Here is a 17,994-nt window from a genome sequence, read left to right as displayed (position 1 = left end):
TTTGAATGGGTTCGCTAGGGGCTAGAACTACTGCAAATACACATTAAATGGCTGGTTTTTTTTTAAATATCAAGAAGGCTCGACACAACATGACACTTTGCTTGTAGTATTATAAGGGTCCCTACACATGAACTCGAGTATTGAAAACATTGTTCGTGTACAACGAGTTTGCCTAAAAGACGTTTTTTTTTTTTGTTAGCACAGTATGTGGCTACCCCACGTTTTTTTTTTTTTTTTTTTTTTTTACTGAATACAGAACCATGGACGTGGGGATACATAGAAAAGGAAAAACTAAAGATTACATTTATAAAACGTAAAGCTTTTTTATTGGAGGGGATTTTTTTTGAAGTGATGACAATAATAACTGTAAATCATAAGATATATATATATATATATATATATATATATATGAGTTATAGTTGAGGGACATTCATATTCAAATAGTCTTTGTAAGCTTAATGTAGTTCTGTTTTGATGCATTTAAACCATATAGTTCAATAACATCTTCATAAGAATAAAAGTCTCCCCTATTGTTTGAGTCTGAAACAAAAAAAAATTGTGTTTAAAGATCAGCTTCCATGACATGATAACATGGAAAGTTTCATAGATAGTCTTGTACATTTAAAATCACCAGAATATCATGCATGTCAGCATCATTATTAAAGTGTATTAGTGTGAATCTCTCTCATAAATAGGCGCACAGGAACATTTTAACCAAGAATCACTGCTGACCATTATGTATTTGTGTTTTACAGAAGGATCTGGTGGCCGCAGGGAAAACCCTATTTGGCAAGCAAAACTTTTCCTCCTTCCAGGGCCAGATAATGGTTTTCTGCCCCCCACAATAGAACTTGAGGAACTGGCTAAACATGGATTAGGTAAACATGAGATTGAAGCAGATAAGAATTGTGTTATTTACTTTTACACCTTATTATCTAACCTTCTTGCAAAGAAAGCTATGGAATGAGCTGCTTTGGATTTTATGTTCGCTTGAGCCTGTATGGTCCGATTTGTTATACTGTGTCTATATTGGGAAATTGGGAATTGGGAAACTATTAATACACTTAGCATTTGTTTTAAAGAAATATTGTAGAGAAGTCTACTCTCTGATGCATTTCCATAAGTTTCCATGTAGCCATTTTAATAGTTACACCTATACAACACTTTCGCATGCCAAGGCGTCACTTTGAAAGTGTCCAGGAATACCTCCCAATGAATCCTTTTGCATCAGCTATCTGAAGTTAGTCAATGGTGGTTATGGTTAGTGTGAAGATCTGGGTGGTGAATTCAGACCGTAAGCTACACCGTATATTGTATGTTAATGTTCTTTCACATATGGTCAAATGTGTGATTGCCGTGTGAGTGAGACCAGGCTCTTTCTTCTGTCATATGCAATTTTCTTAGGAGTGTAGGGTTCGTTTAGTTTCAAAGCTGTAAACTTGGTAGAAACACAAATGATTTTAGGTTAACTGTGGTAGTCACACATCTACTTTTGGGGTTTGGCAACACTGTGATTTATGTCTGAAAATATGAGTCCTGAAAGATCTTGTAGCAACTAATGAATGTTACTTTGCCACTAGGAACCGATTATACTGATGTTTACACTTCCATTCTTAGGAAAACCTGTGCACGAGTCAATGGAGGCCGGACGAACCAACTCAAAGATTGGGTTAAACTGGAGTTTATCTGAATTAAACAACTTTGTTTGCCAAAGCTACCCTCGCATCAGTTTAAATTTGGTAGGCTTTGAATTGGCAAGGACAGGCAAAGGACGCAAGATCCAGAAATTGCAAGTTAGTTCTGTGAAGGAACTTAAAGCTGTTGTTGGTAAAAGCAGGCTTTACATCGTGCCACGAGCCACTGTGTTGCAGGTATGGAATTATACACAGGGATTTATATCATACTACAATCATATAAATGTGTTCTCTGTAATGTCTATACCTATAACTGAAGTTACCCTCTCTATGCTCAGGTAACATCACCACCCTCTGCCATGTCCCTGAATTCATTCCCACCACTCGCAGCTCCAGCAGTAGATGAGACCTCACAAGTGGTTTCAGATCAGGTCCATTTTATGTCCACTATGAATTTTGTAGTGATGAGTGGTGTGTGTGTGTGTGTGTGTATGTATGTGTGTATATATATATATATATAAAACATTTAAAAGCTAGACTGGATGTGTATATGTGTGTTTTTTGTCCACTATGAGTGTGTGTTCTATTGCTGAAGGTGAAATCATTTGGATTTTCTGTGTACTACCAGGTGGCATCCACATCCTCTGCCATATCCATAAATTCATTCCCACCACTCTCAATTGCTCCGGTACAAGATGAGACCACGCCTGTGGCTGAGAGTACCCAAGCTCAAAGTGTGGTTGCAAATCAGGTAACCAATTTTGACACCGTATAGAATAGTATTTATTAATTTTATGTGCCTGTAGCCTACTATTTAATGGTGATTTGTGATCAATGCCTTTTTTATTCTATTTTATTTATTATTATTTTTTTTTTTGCTTTAGGCTCTTCAAGAATGGCGAGCAATACGTGCCCAGCAAGACCAGGAGTATAATACAAGTTTGTTGGTGGATCAGGAGAAGGTAATGCTTCCAAGTTTTATGTATGGTTTACGTTCTCTTACATAATGCATGTGTACATTTTAATGTGGTATTTTAATAGGAGAGGAAGAAACTAGTCTATCAGGCTTGTGAGGAAAGACGTCAAAAGGTTTGTCTATAATAAAATAGTTTGATAAACTAGCGAAAGGGGTTTTTTTTTTTTTTTTTTTGGTTTTTTTTTTATGAGATCACATTTCAGGCTATTGAGGCAAGACGTCAGCGAATGTCTGCATGTGAGGAACCCTCAGATGGGGTGTTGATCAAATTTAAATATCCAAATGGACACACCAATATGAGGAAATTCCGTTTGTCAGAGCCAATCCAGGTGATGTGTGTTCAGCTTAAGAAAATATCAAGTGTCTTCTCAGTGGTTCAATGGGTTGTAAAACTTGACTTTCACATCTTTTTAGATCTTGTTTGACTTTGTGGGACAAGATGATATTGCCAGTGAAATCTTTGTGGTGCAAGAAGCTGCATCATCAAGATCAGTTGAGAGTAGTTCCTCCGGGTCAATAATGGATCATGGCATTAAAGCATCCTCAACTCTATATGTGCTTTGGTTTTCAAATAAGGATGTACAGGTAAATGTGTTGCATTTTTATTTCCTGACTCGAATGAAAACTGAATGTGTTTTGATTTGTGCAAGCTCATGTATTATGCATGTTTGTCTTCAGGAAATTCTCTCAGATCAACAAAATGGAGCTTATGCCCTACACCATACATCTCACGGTCAGTCATCACTGTCTGAGACCTCCACCCAGCCAAGTCTCTCTGAGCCCCCCACCCGCCCTCTGCTGCCTGAGCCCTCCACCCGCCCTCTGCTGCCTGAGCCCTCCACCCAGCCACCGCTCACTCTGTTCTCACAACCACAAGAAATCCTGACTCTTTATGATGAACCATCACTCTCTCCTTCATCTGTCCAAGAACCAATCATTATTCTTGATGAACAAGATGAGTCGGTTTCACAGAATCAGCCTCCTGTATCAACACATCACCTCGGAGGACCTGTGGATGAGTGAGTTTTTCTCATTAACTTGATTTTATATTTTTCTAGTGTATGTAGAGGTTTCATTTTCTATATCATTTTACATTTAATCAGGTGGTTAAAATAAAATGCATGAACTTCTTTGTTTGCAGGATTGATCTACAGACCATATTGAAAAAAATGGTCAGCAAAGTTGATGGGAGATTCTGTCCAACAAGCAACCAAATAAATGTGTGCAGGGATAATGTTTTACTTTGTAGCCTGCGGGCATTCAAGCGTAGGTTCTTCAACCCTGAAGCAAAATTGGATGTTGTTTTTGTGGATGAAGATGACAATGGTGAAGGGGCAGTTGATGAAGGCGGCCCGACAAGAGAGTACCTAAGGCTGTTGATGAGGGCCGTCCACCAGTCAAATATCTTTGAGGGACACGAGAAAGACCGGCAGTTGTCTCTTGATACTCAAGGTAGGGAAGCCCAAATTCTTAGGACTGTACTCCTTCAACTGGCACAATTCTAGAAATGTACATCACTGAAACATGATTGCTCCCTTATTTCTCCTGTCTGATTTGTTTATTCTGTTTGTTTTATGTATTGGGCAGGTTTCTTCATGTGTTTGTCTGTATCGTCTTTTGTTTAGTTATTTTGCCTTAATTTGTTAACTCTTGGTTAGGATTTTTCCATGATTCTTAATTTCTTTAATGTACTGAATCACCTTTTTGAAACATGTTTTGAAATGTGCAATAAAAAGTTATTTGTAGTAGCACTAATATTAATCATAGCATTTTAAGGTGTTAAATTAACAAGCATTACAGCAGAGCAATATTTTACTGTTATTTCTTTCATTTTAGCTTTGCAGACTAAACTGTACATGTGGGTGGCAAAAATGATTGCTGTGTGTGTGGTCCATGGAGGAGTCGGTCCACATTTCTTTTCCGAAAGACTTTTCAATCAAATCTGTGGGATACCAACACCACCGGCCATGGTGGATGAAGTTTGTGACCATGCTTTCAGGGAACAGTTAATAAAAGTAAGCAGGAGAAAGTTGTTATACATTGAATGTACAGTACAGTGACACAGCCTTATTTTCTATTATTTATGAATCGCTTCAAACGTGTTCAGGTTACCTGTGTCACTTGGCCTTCAGCCTCATGGCTGCGGCCAAACCACAGCCATGAGGATATCTATGAACATTCTCATGAACACGAGTGCTTTATTGCTTAAACATCTAATTTATATAGGGAAGGTGTCTTTACAAGCCACTCATTATCATTTTTTTTTTTTTTTTTTTTTTCTCTCTGTCTGTCTTTTTAGATACAGGAAGCAACAACAGTCCGAGAGGCGAACAGCGCAATTGCAGAGGCAGCAGATAGTCTCAGCATTATAGGTGCCTTAAGACATGTGTCCAGCCTGGAGGAGAAGGACTCCCTTGTCCAGTCAGCTGCAGACTTCTTCGTCAATGGAAGATTGGCGACTGCCCTGGACCAGTAAGTGCCTCACCTCTCTTACCTGTCTGAAAAAAGAAACCGTCATTTGCCCAGGACGATTCACACATTCTAAAATGTTTTTATAGGTTTGTTGAGGGGTTAAAAACACTTGGTTTACTGGAGGAGCTGAGGAAGAATCCGGCAGTGTTCTACAACATGTTTGTCAGTGAGGAGATTCCACTGCAGGCGAAGGACCTATGCACTTTATTTGATGTGGACTTCTCTGTGCAAGGCAGCAACAGGAGAGACCGAGAAAACATGACAATATGCTTTTGGCGTGACTGGTTAATTGATATTGAAGGTATGCTATTTATTGTACAAGTTATAATAACAGACTTCATAAATATCATTATTAGTGGTCCTTATGTTGTCCTAGTTGGCAGGAAAATTAATGCTGAAATGCAATAGTTGAAGTGACATTGTGAAGTCTGGTTGTTTGAACGTGGGTAGCTCCCCTAAACTTTTTTTCATATTGTGTTGTAATATTTTACCAAAAATGTACTTGACTGAGGCTTTTGTGGTCCTCTGTCAGCGTGCAAATTGCTCCAAAGTAACGCATACAAAAGGTTAGGGCTAGACGTTGTGGCCTTAACATAAAATCAACATGCGTGTTTCTCACCACTTTCTTGTGTTACAGAAGGAGAATGCAGTCCAGTCACCCTAGAGAAGGTATTGGAGTTTACATCTGGTGCTTCAACAGTGCCTCCACTGGGATTTCCACACCGTCCACAAATTCAGTTCCTTCATGAGGGCAACAGAATCTTCCCAGAAGCAAATACTTGTATTCTTGTACTCCGCCTGCCACTGCACTCTTCCTATGAAGCCTTCAAACAACACATGATTGAGGGAATTTTGCAAGCTCCAACCTTTGGACTTGCATGATGTCACTGTGTGTAAAACGTATTAATGGAAATTCAGTTTTCACTTGAGCTGTGTTTCTGCTTGAAAGTTATTGAACAGAATGCTGTTGAAGCAACTCACTTCAACAAAAAATTTAGGTGCAGTAATCCTGTTCATTTTGCATGAGTAACAGTTCGATTCAGTTGATGGCGGTTATTCAATATTGAGCTTTTTGAGCTAGCTCAAACTTGTGTAGTTTTTTTTATTATTATTATTTAAGTTATGTTTATATATCTTATTTGTTTTGAAAATGTATTTTTTTTACCTGGCATTAGCTCCATCAGCTGCACTGCCCATACCACCTTATTTTAACAGAAAATAAAACTTAAAGAGGTTTAAACTTAATGTCTTTCAGTCCTGGATAATAGATGCAGCCAATTAACTTTTGTCTCTGGGCTTGGAATTGGACTATACCTGTGTTTGCAAAATACTGATAATAGCAGTACAGCAAGCCTGATATTTTAACTTTAGATCAGAAAGGTGTTGGATTGCATTGTGTACAGATGTCTGTTGTTGCTGAGTGAGGATGAGTTGAGGTGGCTCTACATTAACAGCTGGGAACTCTTCCTCATCAAGTGTAGGCAGTGTTTGAATTCCATACTGTGCTAGGATGGCATCAATGTTTTGGTCGCTGTAGGGATTTTCCCCAAAGACATTGTTGACAGCTGTGCTGTCTGTTGCAATGTTTTTGAGCATACCCTCTGTCCAGGGTTGAGATGGTGTGTGATTATTGTACTGATACTGACTATAGTAACAGTTAACCAAGAGAGGGCGCCATTTAGCTACATTGCATTATGTTGTTTGTTAACAGATGTGAAGCAATAAAGCACTCTTGAGAATGGCAGTCTGTGTGAGAAGTACAGTCAAAACATGGTACCAGGAGTTAACTCGTAAAAAATGAGTGAAATGAATAATATACGCCCACCGGACGAGTTGAAGTTGACGGGTAACGTCCATGCGAACTGGAAAGCCTTTAGACAGAGTTTTGAGCTTTATTTGTTAGCTATTGGACTCGATGAAAGAAACGATCGACGGAAGATAGCTTTGCTGCTAACTGTAGCTGGTCGGGCTGCATTAGATGTGTACAACACGTTCGTCTTTTCGGAGGAGGAAAGAGACACACTGCCCGCAGTACTGAGCAAGTTTGAAGATTACTGCACGCCGAGGAAGAACGAAACATATGAACGGTATGTCTTCAGGAACAGAATGCAAAAAGAGACTGAATCAATAGAACAGTATGTGACAGACTTGCGCCTTAAGAGTCAATCCTGCAATTTCGGCACACTGTGCAATTCAATGATACGAGATCAAATTGTAATAGGAGTGCAAGACAAAAGAGTAAGGATGCTGTTACTAAAAGAAACAGAACTTACCATTGAAAAGGCAGTTGGGATATGTCAAGCTGCAGAAAGTGCAAAGATACAACTGAAGTCGTTTGAAAACGAAAGTGAAATTGCTGCTGTTGATACAGTGCAAAAGCAAAAGAAAAGATTTGATAAGCGACAAACACAGAAATACAAAGTGAAACCTCAGGGCAGAGACTGTCAGAGATGTGGAGGTAAACATGCTCCAAAAGAATGTCCAGCTTATGGCAAAGAATGTCGAAAGTGTGGAGGAAAAAATCACTTTGCAAGGTCCTGTCTCACAAAGAAAAAAGTGCATGCAGTCGGACAGAAACAAGAGGAAAGTGATAGTGAGGACGAAGAACCACTGTATGTTGATGCAGCAATCCTGTCTGATAAGGACTGTAGCAATGATGAATGGATAGCACCTTTGATGGTGGATGGTGTGACGGTGCCAATGAAAATTGACACAGGTGCACAAGTAAATGTCATGCCGAGGAAATATTATAACAGGATGAACAAAAAGCCAAAAGTGAGACCCAAAAAATTGGACTTGAGAGCATTTAACGATCAGCCGATTCCACATATGGGTGTTTTCAGAGCGAGTCTTTCAGGAGAAGGACGCACCATAAATGCACTGTTTGTTCTGGTGGAGGAGGACAGGCAGCCGATTTTAGGTCTGAAAGCAAGTGAAGGACTTGGGCTTATAAAGAGGGTCCATGTCATTGATAGCGCTCTAGTGACCACTAGAGGCGCAGCACATAGCAAAAGAAAAGAGATATGTGCAGATTCTACCTCAGAGATAGTGAGAGAGTACAAAGATGTATTCCAGGGTATCGGTTGCTTACCTAATCAGTACAAAATTCGGCTGAAGGAAAATGCAGAACCAGTTATCCATGCAGCAAGAAAAGTGCCAATAGCCCTGAAAGAAAGACTGAGAAAAGAACTGAATACCTTGATAGACAAAGGGATTGTAAGAAAAGTAGAAGAACCTACTGACTGGGTAAATTCTCTTGTCATTGTGGAAAAAAAGAATGGTGATCTGAGACTTTGTATCGATCCAAGAGATCTGAATAAATGGATCAAAAGAGAGCACTATAAGTTGCCAACTAAATCAGACATCACAAGCACAATGGCTGGAGCACAGCTCTTTTCCAAGCTGGATGCATCATCAGGGTTCTACCAAGTTAAACTGGATGAGGAAAGTGCAACACTGTGCACATTTAACACTCCCTTTGGTAGACATTGTTTCCTACGTATGCCTTTTGGAATTGCCTCAGCACCAGAGGTTTTTCATAGAATTGTGCAGCAAATATTCGATGGAATGGAAGGTGTGGGAGTTTTCCTGGATGATGTAGTCGTATGGGGTGCTACAAGGGCAGAACATGACGAGCGACTGAGAAAGGTGATGGCACAAGCACGAAAAACAGGAATGAAACTGAACAAACAAAAGTGTCAGTTTGGGGTGAGAGACATTACTTACCTAGGAGACAGACTATCTGCTGCTGGGATACAACCAGACCCCGAAAAAGTAAAGGCTATAAAAGAAATGCCACAACCCAAAGACAAGACTGAGCTGCAACGTGCATTAGGCTTAGTCAATTATGTGGGAAGATTTATTCCAAATCTGTCGGCCAACACAAAGACATTGCGAAGTTTGCTGGAAAGTGGAACTGAGTGGCGGTGGGAGCATGAACATGTGACTGAATGGGACATGCTCAAGAACTGCCTAGTTAAAGAACCAGTGCTAAAATTTTTTGATCCTGAGCTTCCAGTGAAAGTATCTACAGATGCTTCAAAGGATGGACTTGGAGCAGTTCTGCTTCAGAAACATGACACAGCATGGTTTCCAGTGGCATATGCATCACGTACGATGACAGAGGCAGAAAGAAACTATGCACAAATTGAAAAAGAGACATTAGGAGCAGTTTTTGGATGTGAAAAATTCCATGAATACATTTATGGAAGAGAAGTGGTACTTGAAACTGATCATAAACCGCTAATAGCGATCTCAACAAAGGCACTAGGAGATGCTCCTCCTCGCATCCAACGGTTAATGCTCCGTCTCCAGAAATACAGCCTGACGTTCGAGTTCACACCAGGGAAGCACCTGGTAATGGCAGATGCACTCAGTAGAGCATCTTTGACCCATACAGGATCAAGTAACACAGAACATGAAGTGCAGGTTCATGTTGACTGCATTCAGAAACACATACCAGTGTCTGAGGAGAAATGGAGACAGATTGCTAAAGCAACGGCAGAGGACAGTGAGCTACAAGCTGTAATTGGAAAAATCCACATGCCAAATGACCAAAAGTTGTCAAATCCATATCAGAGCTTTAAAGAAGAGCTTTCAGTCGTGCAAGGGGTGCTCCTGAGAGGTAAACGGATTGTCATACCTAACTCCATGCGCTCACAAATGGCAAAACTCACGCATGAAGGGCACTTAGGCATTGAAAAATGCAAGAGACGTGCAAGAGTTTTGATGTACTGGCCACACATGAACAGGGACATAGAAGTACTGGTGCAGCACTGCGAGACATGTCAGCGGCACAGGTACCAGCAAGCAAAAGAACCCCTTATGGCCCATAATAAACCAGAGGAACCATGGAGAAAAGTCGGAACGGACTTATTTCACCTAGCAGGGAGAGACTACCTGGTCATCATGGACTATAAGTCAAATTACCCTGAACTGGCGATGCTGACTAACACAACAGCACAGCAGGTGATAAAACACACTAAAGCCATCTTTGCGCGACATGGAATTCCGGTGACCGTGGTGAGTGACAACGGACCACAGTTCAGTAGTCAGGACTACAGAGACTTTGCAGAGACTTATGGGTTTGAACATGTAACATCAAGTCCCCTGTACCCGCAGTCAAATGGCTTGGCTGAAAAAGGAGTACAGATTGTCAAGCGTCTTCTAAAGAAAGCTGCTGAAACTGGAGAGGATCCATATCTAGCACTGCTAAACTACAGAGCATCACCTCTTGAATGTGGACGGTCTCCAGGTGAAATTCTCATGAACAGGAAGCTGAGAACACGGCTACCCTCAGCAGAACACCTGCTTCAGAAAAGACATGGAGAGTATGCAAAGACAAACAGCCAGAGCAGAGCTTATGACAAGAATGCCAAACAGTTATGCCGACTGGAACAAAAGGACGTGGTACGTGTCAGATGTGATGGAAAATAGGGACCGGTTGCAGAGGTTATCAAAGAGACTACACCAAGATCCTACGAGGTACTTACAGAGTATGGTAACACACTGCGAAGAAATCGTCGTCACCTGCTGAAAGTGCCAAGCACCTGTATGGAAAATACAGATACAGTAATCTCTGATGGACTGATAGAGCAAGCACAAGTAGAAAAAGACTCACCTAGCTCTACAACCATCACTGGGAACATTGCAGAACCCTTACCTTCCACTGAAACAGGTGGGGGAAGACCACGTCGTCATGCAGTGAAACCAAAGAGACTGATAGAAGAGTGTTAAGTTATGTTGGTAAAACATAGTATTTACTATGTATTGTTGAATATGCAACAAGTTTTTTGCAGTTAATGTTTAATATACGGCAAGATAGTGTTGATTTTGATTTAATATATAATTTTTTTTTTTCTTTCTTCTTCTTCTTTTGTTATAAGGAGAAAGTATTGTTAAGTTGTTGTTAAAAAAAAAAAAAAAAAAAAAAAAAAAAAAAAAGGGAGATGTACTGATACTGACTATAGTAACAGTTAACCAAGAGAGGGCGCCATTTAGCTACATTGCATTATGTTGTTTGTTAACAGATGTGAAGCAATAAAGCACTCTTGAGAATGGCAGTCTGTGTGAGAAGTACAGTCAAAACAATTATTTTCTGTTCACAACGGATGGAGGTTCCAGGCCTGTCTAAACTGCTCCAGTCTTTTTTGAATCTCAGGAAGATAAACAATATGCAGTGAAAGTCTGTGGACATCATCATCTGGGTTTAGAACCTCTGAATACTCTAAGGAGTAGAACATAAGGTAAAAGTGCTGCAACACATGCAAAAATACATCACGCCAAAGGCGTTCAATTCTCTGATTGTGAACTGATCGTCCGGTTATGAATCCTCTGTGTTCAAGTCCTTGAACTAGATGCATGAATAAAGCCACAAGGATGTTTTCACCACCATGGTCAGATCTGACTCTTGATGGTAGGGCATAGAGGCATGTTGCTTTCAAAAACTGAGAAAGCACTGTTGTGGCACGATTGTCTGTGCTGCAGTTGAGGTAAGTAATCAGACGGGAGTATCCATCAATTGCACCATGAATCACAAAACCCCATCTAGAAAGGTTGAAAAACAAATATTACTTGAAGATTATAATACAATTGACAGTCGTCTGGAAACAATATAGCTGTAAACTTTTTTTACTTGCTGAAGTTATTTTCAAAATATTAAAAAAGTATGACAAGTATGGTAATAATAACCTTATGAGACGCATGTTCCCATCAATGTGCCACAAACTATTGGGGTAAGGTACATGGTAAACACGTCTTGCAACTGTCTGGCTCCATCTCCTTGCAGCAGCAGTAGGATTGACCCGTGTCAACATCTCACGCACCCTGGACCGTGTAACAAGCACACCCTGTGCACGCAACAGGGCTCTTATCATCTGCAACAGATTTGTCAAAATATCTAAATTGGCATGATATTCACAAAACAATAGCACACAAATGTGAATTAAATACAGCCTAAAGATGAAGAGCTCCAATTACCTCATTTCCAGAATTAGGATATTGGCTCTGAAGTTGCCTCACATGTTGTTCTAGTTCACCATCATCTATTGCAGACAGCATACTTCTAACAGGTATACCCAACAACTTTGACTTCTTGTACAAAAATGATGAGGAGCATCCCAGTATTTCAGCAGTTTTTGAAATTGTATGGCCTTGCTTCAGCAGAAATTCAATGTGTTCTCTGGTAACATCAATGGCTGGTCGGCCTCTTCTCCCTACAAAAAGAAAAAGTCAACTAAGTTTAAGCGTTTAAGCAGCATTGGACTGTTTATTTTTTGTAATTTATCATCATACCAATTCTCATACATGCACTGATATAGCATATTGTTAATGAATAGAATAGATACACTGGAAATGGAGAGACTTGTGGAATTCCAAATATTTATTGCTGTGACCAGTGGACATAACAGTGGTGTAAGACCAACACATTTAATGATTGCACAAATAAGCAAATATTAATAAATATAAATAATTATTTCTAATTAGTATAGCCATAAATGCGCGGCGCCGTTGTTTTATCCATTAAGCACAAATAAAAGACTGACAACGCCAAATGTTCAGTTTTCTGAGAATATATTTCACATAGGCTATATAAGTGTGGCAATACATTATATAACAATTATATTAATGCTAATTATAAAAATAACAATAGAGTTGCTTAATGCAAGTAAATGGTGGTCTAATTATTTCATGGTTTCTATACTGTTTATGGCAGAAGAATATATGATAATTTAACATGGCCCATGTTAAATGATCATATATTCTTCTATATAAAAAAGTTAGTAGAGTAGTGGTCTGGGTTTAAACATTCCGCGCAAAGTGAAGCATTCACGTGTTCCTCTGAAAACCATAGATGTTAAAAACGGCCGGACTTCCCCTTTAATGTTAATACATATGATAAAACATGAATATAGTGATAGACTCACCTGAACTAATGCGCCTGACAGAGAAACGTCTCTCTTCCCCAGCATGGAAATTTGCGTCTATTAGAGTTTTCAGTTGAGCCAAACTGCTTTTGAGTTCATTGTTTGTGTCTGGTGATAGCAAATGCTCAATTCTTCCGAGATTTCTTTCACAGTTTTCAATAGAACGACGTTCTCTCTCTCCACAAATCCCCTGTGTGAGGGCTCGTTGAATTTCATGCCATTTTCTGGTGTTTTTTTCGATTACAGCCAACGCCATGACTGCTTCTTTCTTCTTCTGTTCATAGAAATAAGGAAATTATCCCCTTCCCATTTAAGGGAAATTGCGTATTTATGGATATCTAAAATAGAGCAACGTCATGCACAAAAATTTACACTAGTGATAATGACGTTTGAGATATCTTTAACTTTCATTCTGCCTAGGCAAAACTGAATTACAGATATCTGCAATTGTCATTTAAGATGTGTGACGAGTTAAATGTCGTTTTCAATGACGTCATTGCAGATATCTGTAATTCAGTTTTGCCTAGTCAAAACTGCATTATAGATATCTCTATCGGTCGTTTCGACTAGTCACAATTACGTTACAGATATCTTGAATTAAAATTCCAACTATCCAAAATGTAATTACGACTAGTCAGAAAGACGTTGGTGATATCTACAATGTTAATTCCGGATAGTCAAACTTAACTTTTAAATGTTAAAATGGCTTGCGATAGAACACCTGTATAGATTGTGGGTGTAACAAAAATAAGTGCTTTTCTTTTTCTAGAGTCTTAGATTACAGATTGTAGGGACTGATGGTCTGACTGGATTTGAATCCACCTCTCACGTTTCGTATTTTTACTATAGCTTTTAATATGACAGTACCTGAAGAAATGACACTTTGCTACAATGTAAAGTAGTGAGTATACAGCTTGTATAACAGTGTACATATATTTACCATTCCTCTTGTCCACCGATGCTTCAAGATCCGGATAACATGTTATATAAAAAATTATTCCTTTTAGGACATGACTCATTCATGTAGCCAACGATATTCAAAAAAAAAAAAAAAAAGTCCAGTAAACCGTTTGTATGATGCATTGTTATCTGTTATATTTTTTCCTTTAGATGTGTTTTTTATTTGATGTATCAGAAGAAAGTGTAATAAAAACAAAAATAAACACCTGAAAAAGCGACATGAAGTTATTTATAAAACTAAATTAATGCCTTGTTCACTTTTCCTTTAATTATCCGAAGGACTTGGTGGCCAATAAAAGGAAACAGCATAAATGTTTTTTTTTTTTTTTTTTACAATTAACAATTTTTTTTACAAATGAATCCGGCCATAATATAATTTTTCAAGTTTCACTGACAAAAATAAATAAAAGAGGAGCTGTTTCTGCACGTGGACGTTCTTCTGCCATCTTTGGCAAATGCTGAAAAAGGAGGAGTGTCGAAAATCTCATTAATATTCATGATCTCATTACCATAGCTATTCTTACATGTAAAAATGGCATTTCTACATATCTGTAAAAGTATTTTTACTAGTTAAAATGTTATTTAAGATATCAGTAATTCTATTTTCACTAGTTGCAAGGACGATTTCAGATATCAACTGCCTTTGTTGATATCAATAATTACTTTGTTACTAGTAACAATGTGAATTCTTGATATCAACAATTTAGTTGTTACTAGTTGAAATGTTAATTCTTGATATCAGTAAATGTATTTCAACATGTTACAATTGTTATTTTTGATATCTGAAAAATAATTTCTGATATCAATATAATTTCTGATATCTAAAATGGCTTTCTTACTAGTAACAATCACATTCATGATATCAGAAATGAACATTGTCACTAGTGACAATTAAATTGTTGATATCAAGAATTAAATTGTTGATATCAACAATTAAATTGTTGATATCAAGAATAGACGTCTTTACTAGTAACCATGTGATTACTGATATCAAAAATAAATGTCTTTACTAGTAAGAATTGCATTTCTGATATGTGAAATCGGAATTTCAACTAGTAAGAAAGCAATTCTTGATATCAACAATTAAATTTGAATGGAAGCCTATGGTGACATTTAACTAGTGAAAATACAATTCCTGATATCAAGAATTAACATTGTTACTAGTGGAAATTGAATTGTTGATATAAAAAATAGCAATTGTTACTAGTAGAAATCTAATTCCTGATATCAAAAATTAACATTGTTACTAGTGGAAATTGAATTGTTGATATCAAAAATAGCAATTGTTACTAGTAGAAATCTAATTCCTGATATCAAGAATTAACATTTTGACTAGTGAAAATTGAATTGTTGATATCAAAAATACATATCCTGCGAATGAATAAAAGTTAATTTGGCTTGCCTATTGGCATTCCCAGGTTAAAAATAATTGATATCAAGAATTAACATTGTTACTAGTTGAAATATAATTCCTGATATCAAGAATTAGCATTGTTACTAGTGGAAATGTAATTGTTGATATCAAGAATTTACATTGTTACTAGTGGAAATGTAATTGTTGATATCAAAAATTCTAATTGTTACTAGTGGAAATGTAATTGTTGATATCAAGAATTAACATTGTTACTAGTGAAAATTGAATTGTTGATATCAAGAATACATATCCTGCGAATGAATAAAAGTTAATTTGGCTTGCCATACGCGTAGGAGGTCTCGCGGCGCGAATGGGGCGTTAAGCGCGGCGCGGAAGTCGCGAATTCGCCTCATTCGCGCGTCTAGTTCGCGCGAATTACGCGAATTGACGCGCGAATAGAGCGCTTCGCGCGAAACGCGCGTTAAGCGCGAATGGTGCTTTTTGTGTATTTAGCGTTTGACGCGAATTCGCGTCTGCCGCCCGAGTTGAAAATTTTTAACTTTGGCGTCAATTCGCGCCGCGTTAATCCGGTTGTGCAGGAATACCCTTCTCCACTCATTCAACAAGGAGGAACGACAGATGTTGTCAGTGAGCAGTCAACCGGAGCTATATGACAAAAGTTCATATTTCTATAGAGACAGGAATAAAAATGACCTATATATATATATATATATATATATATATATATATATATATATATATATATATATATATATATATATATATATATAACATATTAATAGATAAATTGAATATAGGCCAAAGATAAGAAACGTTTCATTTTATCCCAAACGAATTATATTTTATCTTGAACCACTAAAGACACATCAGAGCCAGCGGCAAATGTCAGAAGATCTAGCCGAGGTAAGGCTACTCTCGGCGGATACATGATGACGGAGCTCCCGCTGATCGCATGGAGCTCATCTCCGAGATCGGCGAAACACATTTTTTAAATAGACGCTGTCATTATAAATAAACCGCATATTTGAGTTTAAAACAACTACATTCTCGCCTGAAATACTTTTAAAACTACATTTCATGACACAATAACAGTAATATTTTGAAAATTATCCGAATAAAAATGGCGGTTGAAAATGCTGCGTGAACTCAGCTGGATGAAGCCCCCCATTCATTTTTTCTGTTGACGAGAAAGACAACGGTTGCTCCGTTTCACACACACAGCAGGGAAGAAAATTATAAAGTTACTAATTTGAGATGAATTTAATCCACCTTTGCCCAAATCCACAAACACCATAATTTATCTAGTTGATAATAACTGTCATAATACCCACATTAAGGCCACATCTTACCTTATAACTTTTTTTTATCTTCGGTCAATGTAGAAAATGCTGTGGTAAAAGAGAGAACGCTGTTAGAGTAACTAAGATAAGCTTTAAGTAAAGCTAAAGTTAAATGTTCGACGGTGTATCTAATCAGACATCTCACAGTTAACTTAATACGGTATAATTAACACTACAACCAACGTCTTGTCATTCAAATTTGCGCGCTTAAACGTTGATGCGAGTCTGCTCCAGCTAAGTTACAAAAACATGACAACAGAACCTACAACTAACGCTAATTTGGTTCATACTTTTAAATTACATGCACTATCATATAAAAAACATCAAATTGATAAAGTTTGACATTTAAACACTTACTGCTGTCTGAATCCACCGAATGAGACCACGTAGATCAGAGAGCTCTGATGACGCTCTGATGACGCTGCCGCAGTTGCCACTCAAAAAAGACGGCATTCACAGTAGTTTCTTGTAAAAGCCCCGCGCCTGCATTATTTTCACAGTAAAAGTCTAAATACGGTATTATATTGTGAATGATCACAGTTAAAGCCTGTGAAGTGGTAATAATGTAATTAACTGTAAAATATTACAGTTATATCTTGTGAAATCCTGGAAAAATTTTACAGTGAAGTTAAGATTAACAATTGAATTGAGGTTCAACAAATAAAAAGACAAATGCAATATGAATAAACAAATGATAAAGCTTGGCTTATTGAATATCAGATCCCTTTCTACGAAAACACTTTTTGTAAATAATATGATCACTGATCAAAATATAGATGTACTCTGTCTGACAGAAACCTGGCTAAAGCCTGATGATTACATTATTTTAAATGAGTCCACCCCCCAAGATTACTGTTATAAACACGAGCCACATCTAAAAGGCAAAGGGGGAGGAGTTGTTTCAATTTATAACAATGTTTTCAGGATTTCTCAAAGGGAAGGCTTTAAGTATAACTCGTTTGAAATAATGGTGCTACATATAACATTATCCAGAGAAACAAATGTTAAAGGTGCCATATGCAAAAATTGAGGTAAAAATATCCATAACATGACCTACACGCATCAAAAGAATGAGAAGAAATAAGGGCGATGATGTCATTAAAAAAAATGTCAAGTTATAGTGCTGCAGAGATATCAACCTTAATTAGCATTAGCATTACGGTGCGAGGACGCACCTACCGGGAGGGAGGAGTACTAATACATACCCGGACTCATTTAGTGTGTTTTTGTCCCTGTGACCCAGTTTCTGTCTTCTGTGTTTTGGTTTGATTAGTTCCCATGTGCGTCTATTCTACACTGTAATGAATTGCTG

At 37.9% G+C, this 17,994-nt stretch overlaps 3 protein-coding genes and 1 long non-coding RNA gene across 5 annotated transcripts in view; 1 reads left to right on the top strand and 3 right to left on the bottom strand.

Moving 5' to 3' along the window:
• Positions 1-17,040, bottom strand: part of LOC113043839 (uncharacterized) — a 36,471-nt gene extending 19,431 nt beyond the window's left edge. Inside the window, exon 1 of the long non-coding RNA XR_003275791.1 lies at positions 16,692-17,040. This is a non-coding gene — a long non-coding RNA (uncharacterized LOC113043839). The remainder of the gene's footprint in view (positions 1-16,691) is intronic.
• The window catches only part of LOC113043678 (piggyBac transposable element-derived protein 4-like), a 75,150-nt gene that overhangs the window by 49,739 nt on the left and 7,417 nt on the right, over positions 1-17,994 (bottom strand). The window lies entirely within an intron of this gene.
• LOC113043768 (G2/M phase-specific E3 ubiquitin-protein ligase) lies at positions 2,755-6,826 on the top strand. 2 transcript variants are annotated; one of them, XM_026203357.1, is made up of 8 exons: positions 2,755-2,939; positions 3,025-3,195; positions 3,289-3,629; positions 3,752-4,062; positions 4,447-4,625; positions 4,910-5,082; positions 5,169-5,383; positions 5,720-6,826. In XM_026203357.1, the coding sequence occupies exons 1-8, from the start codon at positions 2,838-2,840 to the stop codon at positions 5,962-5,964; spliced, it is 1,737 nt and encodes a 578-aa protein (XP_026059142.1). In that variant the 5' UTR covers positions 2,755-2,837; the 3' UTR covers positions 5,965-6,826. The 2 variants fall into 2 exon arrangements, with proteins under 2 accessions (XP_026059142.1, XP_026059141.1); XM_026203356.1 differs by having other exon boundaries at positions 2,758-2,939; positions 3,025-3,629.
• On the bottom strand, positions 10,980-12,291 carry LOC113043783 (uncharacterized). The gene is made up of 3 exons (XM_026203378.1): positions 12,061-12,291; positions 11,773-11,957; positions 10,980-11,628 (listed from the first exon to the last, which is right to left on the bottom strand). Exons 1-3 carry the CDS (start codon positions 12,139-12,141, stop codon positions 11,184-11,186), a joined length of 711 nt encoding a protein of 236 aa, XP_026059163.1. The 5' UTR covers positions 12,142-12,291; the 3' UTR covers positions 10,980-11,183.

Source organism: Carassius auratus, chromosome 25 (genome assembly GCF_003368295.1).
Source record: "Carassius auratus strain Wakin chromosome 25, ASM336829v1, whole genome shotgun sequence".
NCBI lineage: Eukaryota > Metazoa > Chordata > Actinopteri > Cypriniformes > Cyprinidae > Carassius > Carassius auratus.
Note: the sequence above shows the minus strand (reverse complement) of the source record. Positions and strands in the feature narration are given on the sequence as shown.

Excerpts from the sequence above, each read along its gene's own strand:
- LOC113043768 (XM_026203356.1), top strand. The coding sequence starts at position 2,838 with ATGTCTGCATGTGAGGAACCCTCAGATGGGGTGTTGATCAAATTTAAA. Across the intron at positions 5,083-5,168 it reads TTGGCGACTGCCCTGGACCA|GTTTGTTGAGGGGTTAAAAA; the intron begins GTAAGTGCCTCA and ends ATGTTTTTATAG. Across the intron at positions 5,384-5,719 it reads CTGGTTAATTGATATTGAAG|AAGGAGAATGCAGTCCAGTC; the intron begins GTATGCTATTTA and ends CTTGTGTTACAG.
- LOC113043783 (XM_026203378.1), bottom strand. The coding sequence starts at position 12,141 with ATGCTGTCTGCAATAGATGATGGTGAACTAGAACAACATGTGAGGCAA. Across the intron at positions 11,958-12,060 it reads ATCCTAATTCTGGAAATGAG|ATGATAAGAGCCCTGTTGCG; the intron begins GTAATTGGAGCT and ends AATCTGTTGCAG. Across the intron at positions 11,629-11,772 it reads GGGAACATGCGTCTCATAAG|ATGGGGTTTTGTGATTCATG; the intron begins GTTATTATTACC and ends CAACCTTTCTAG.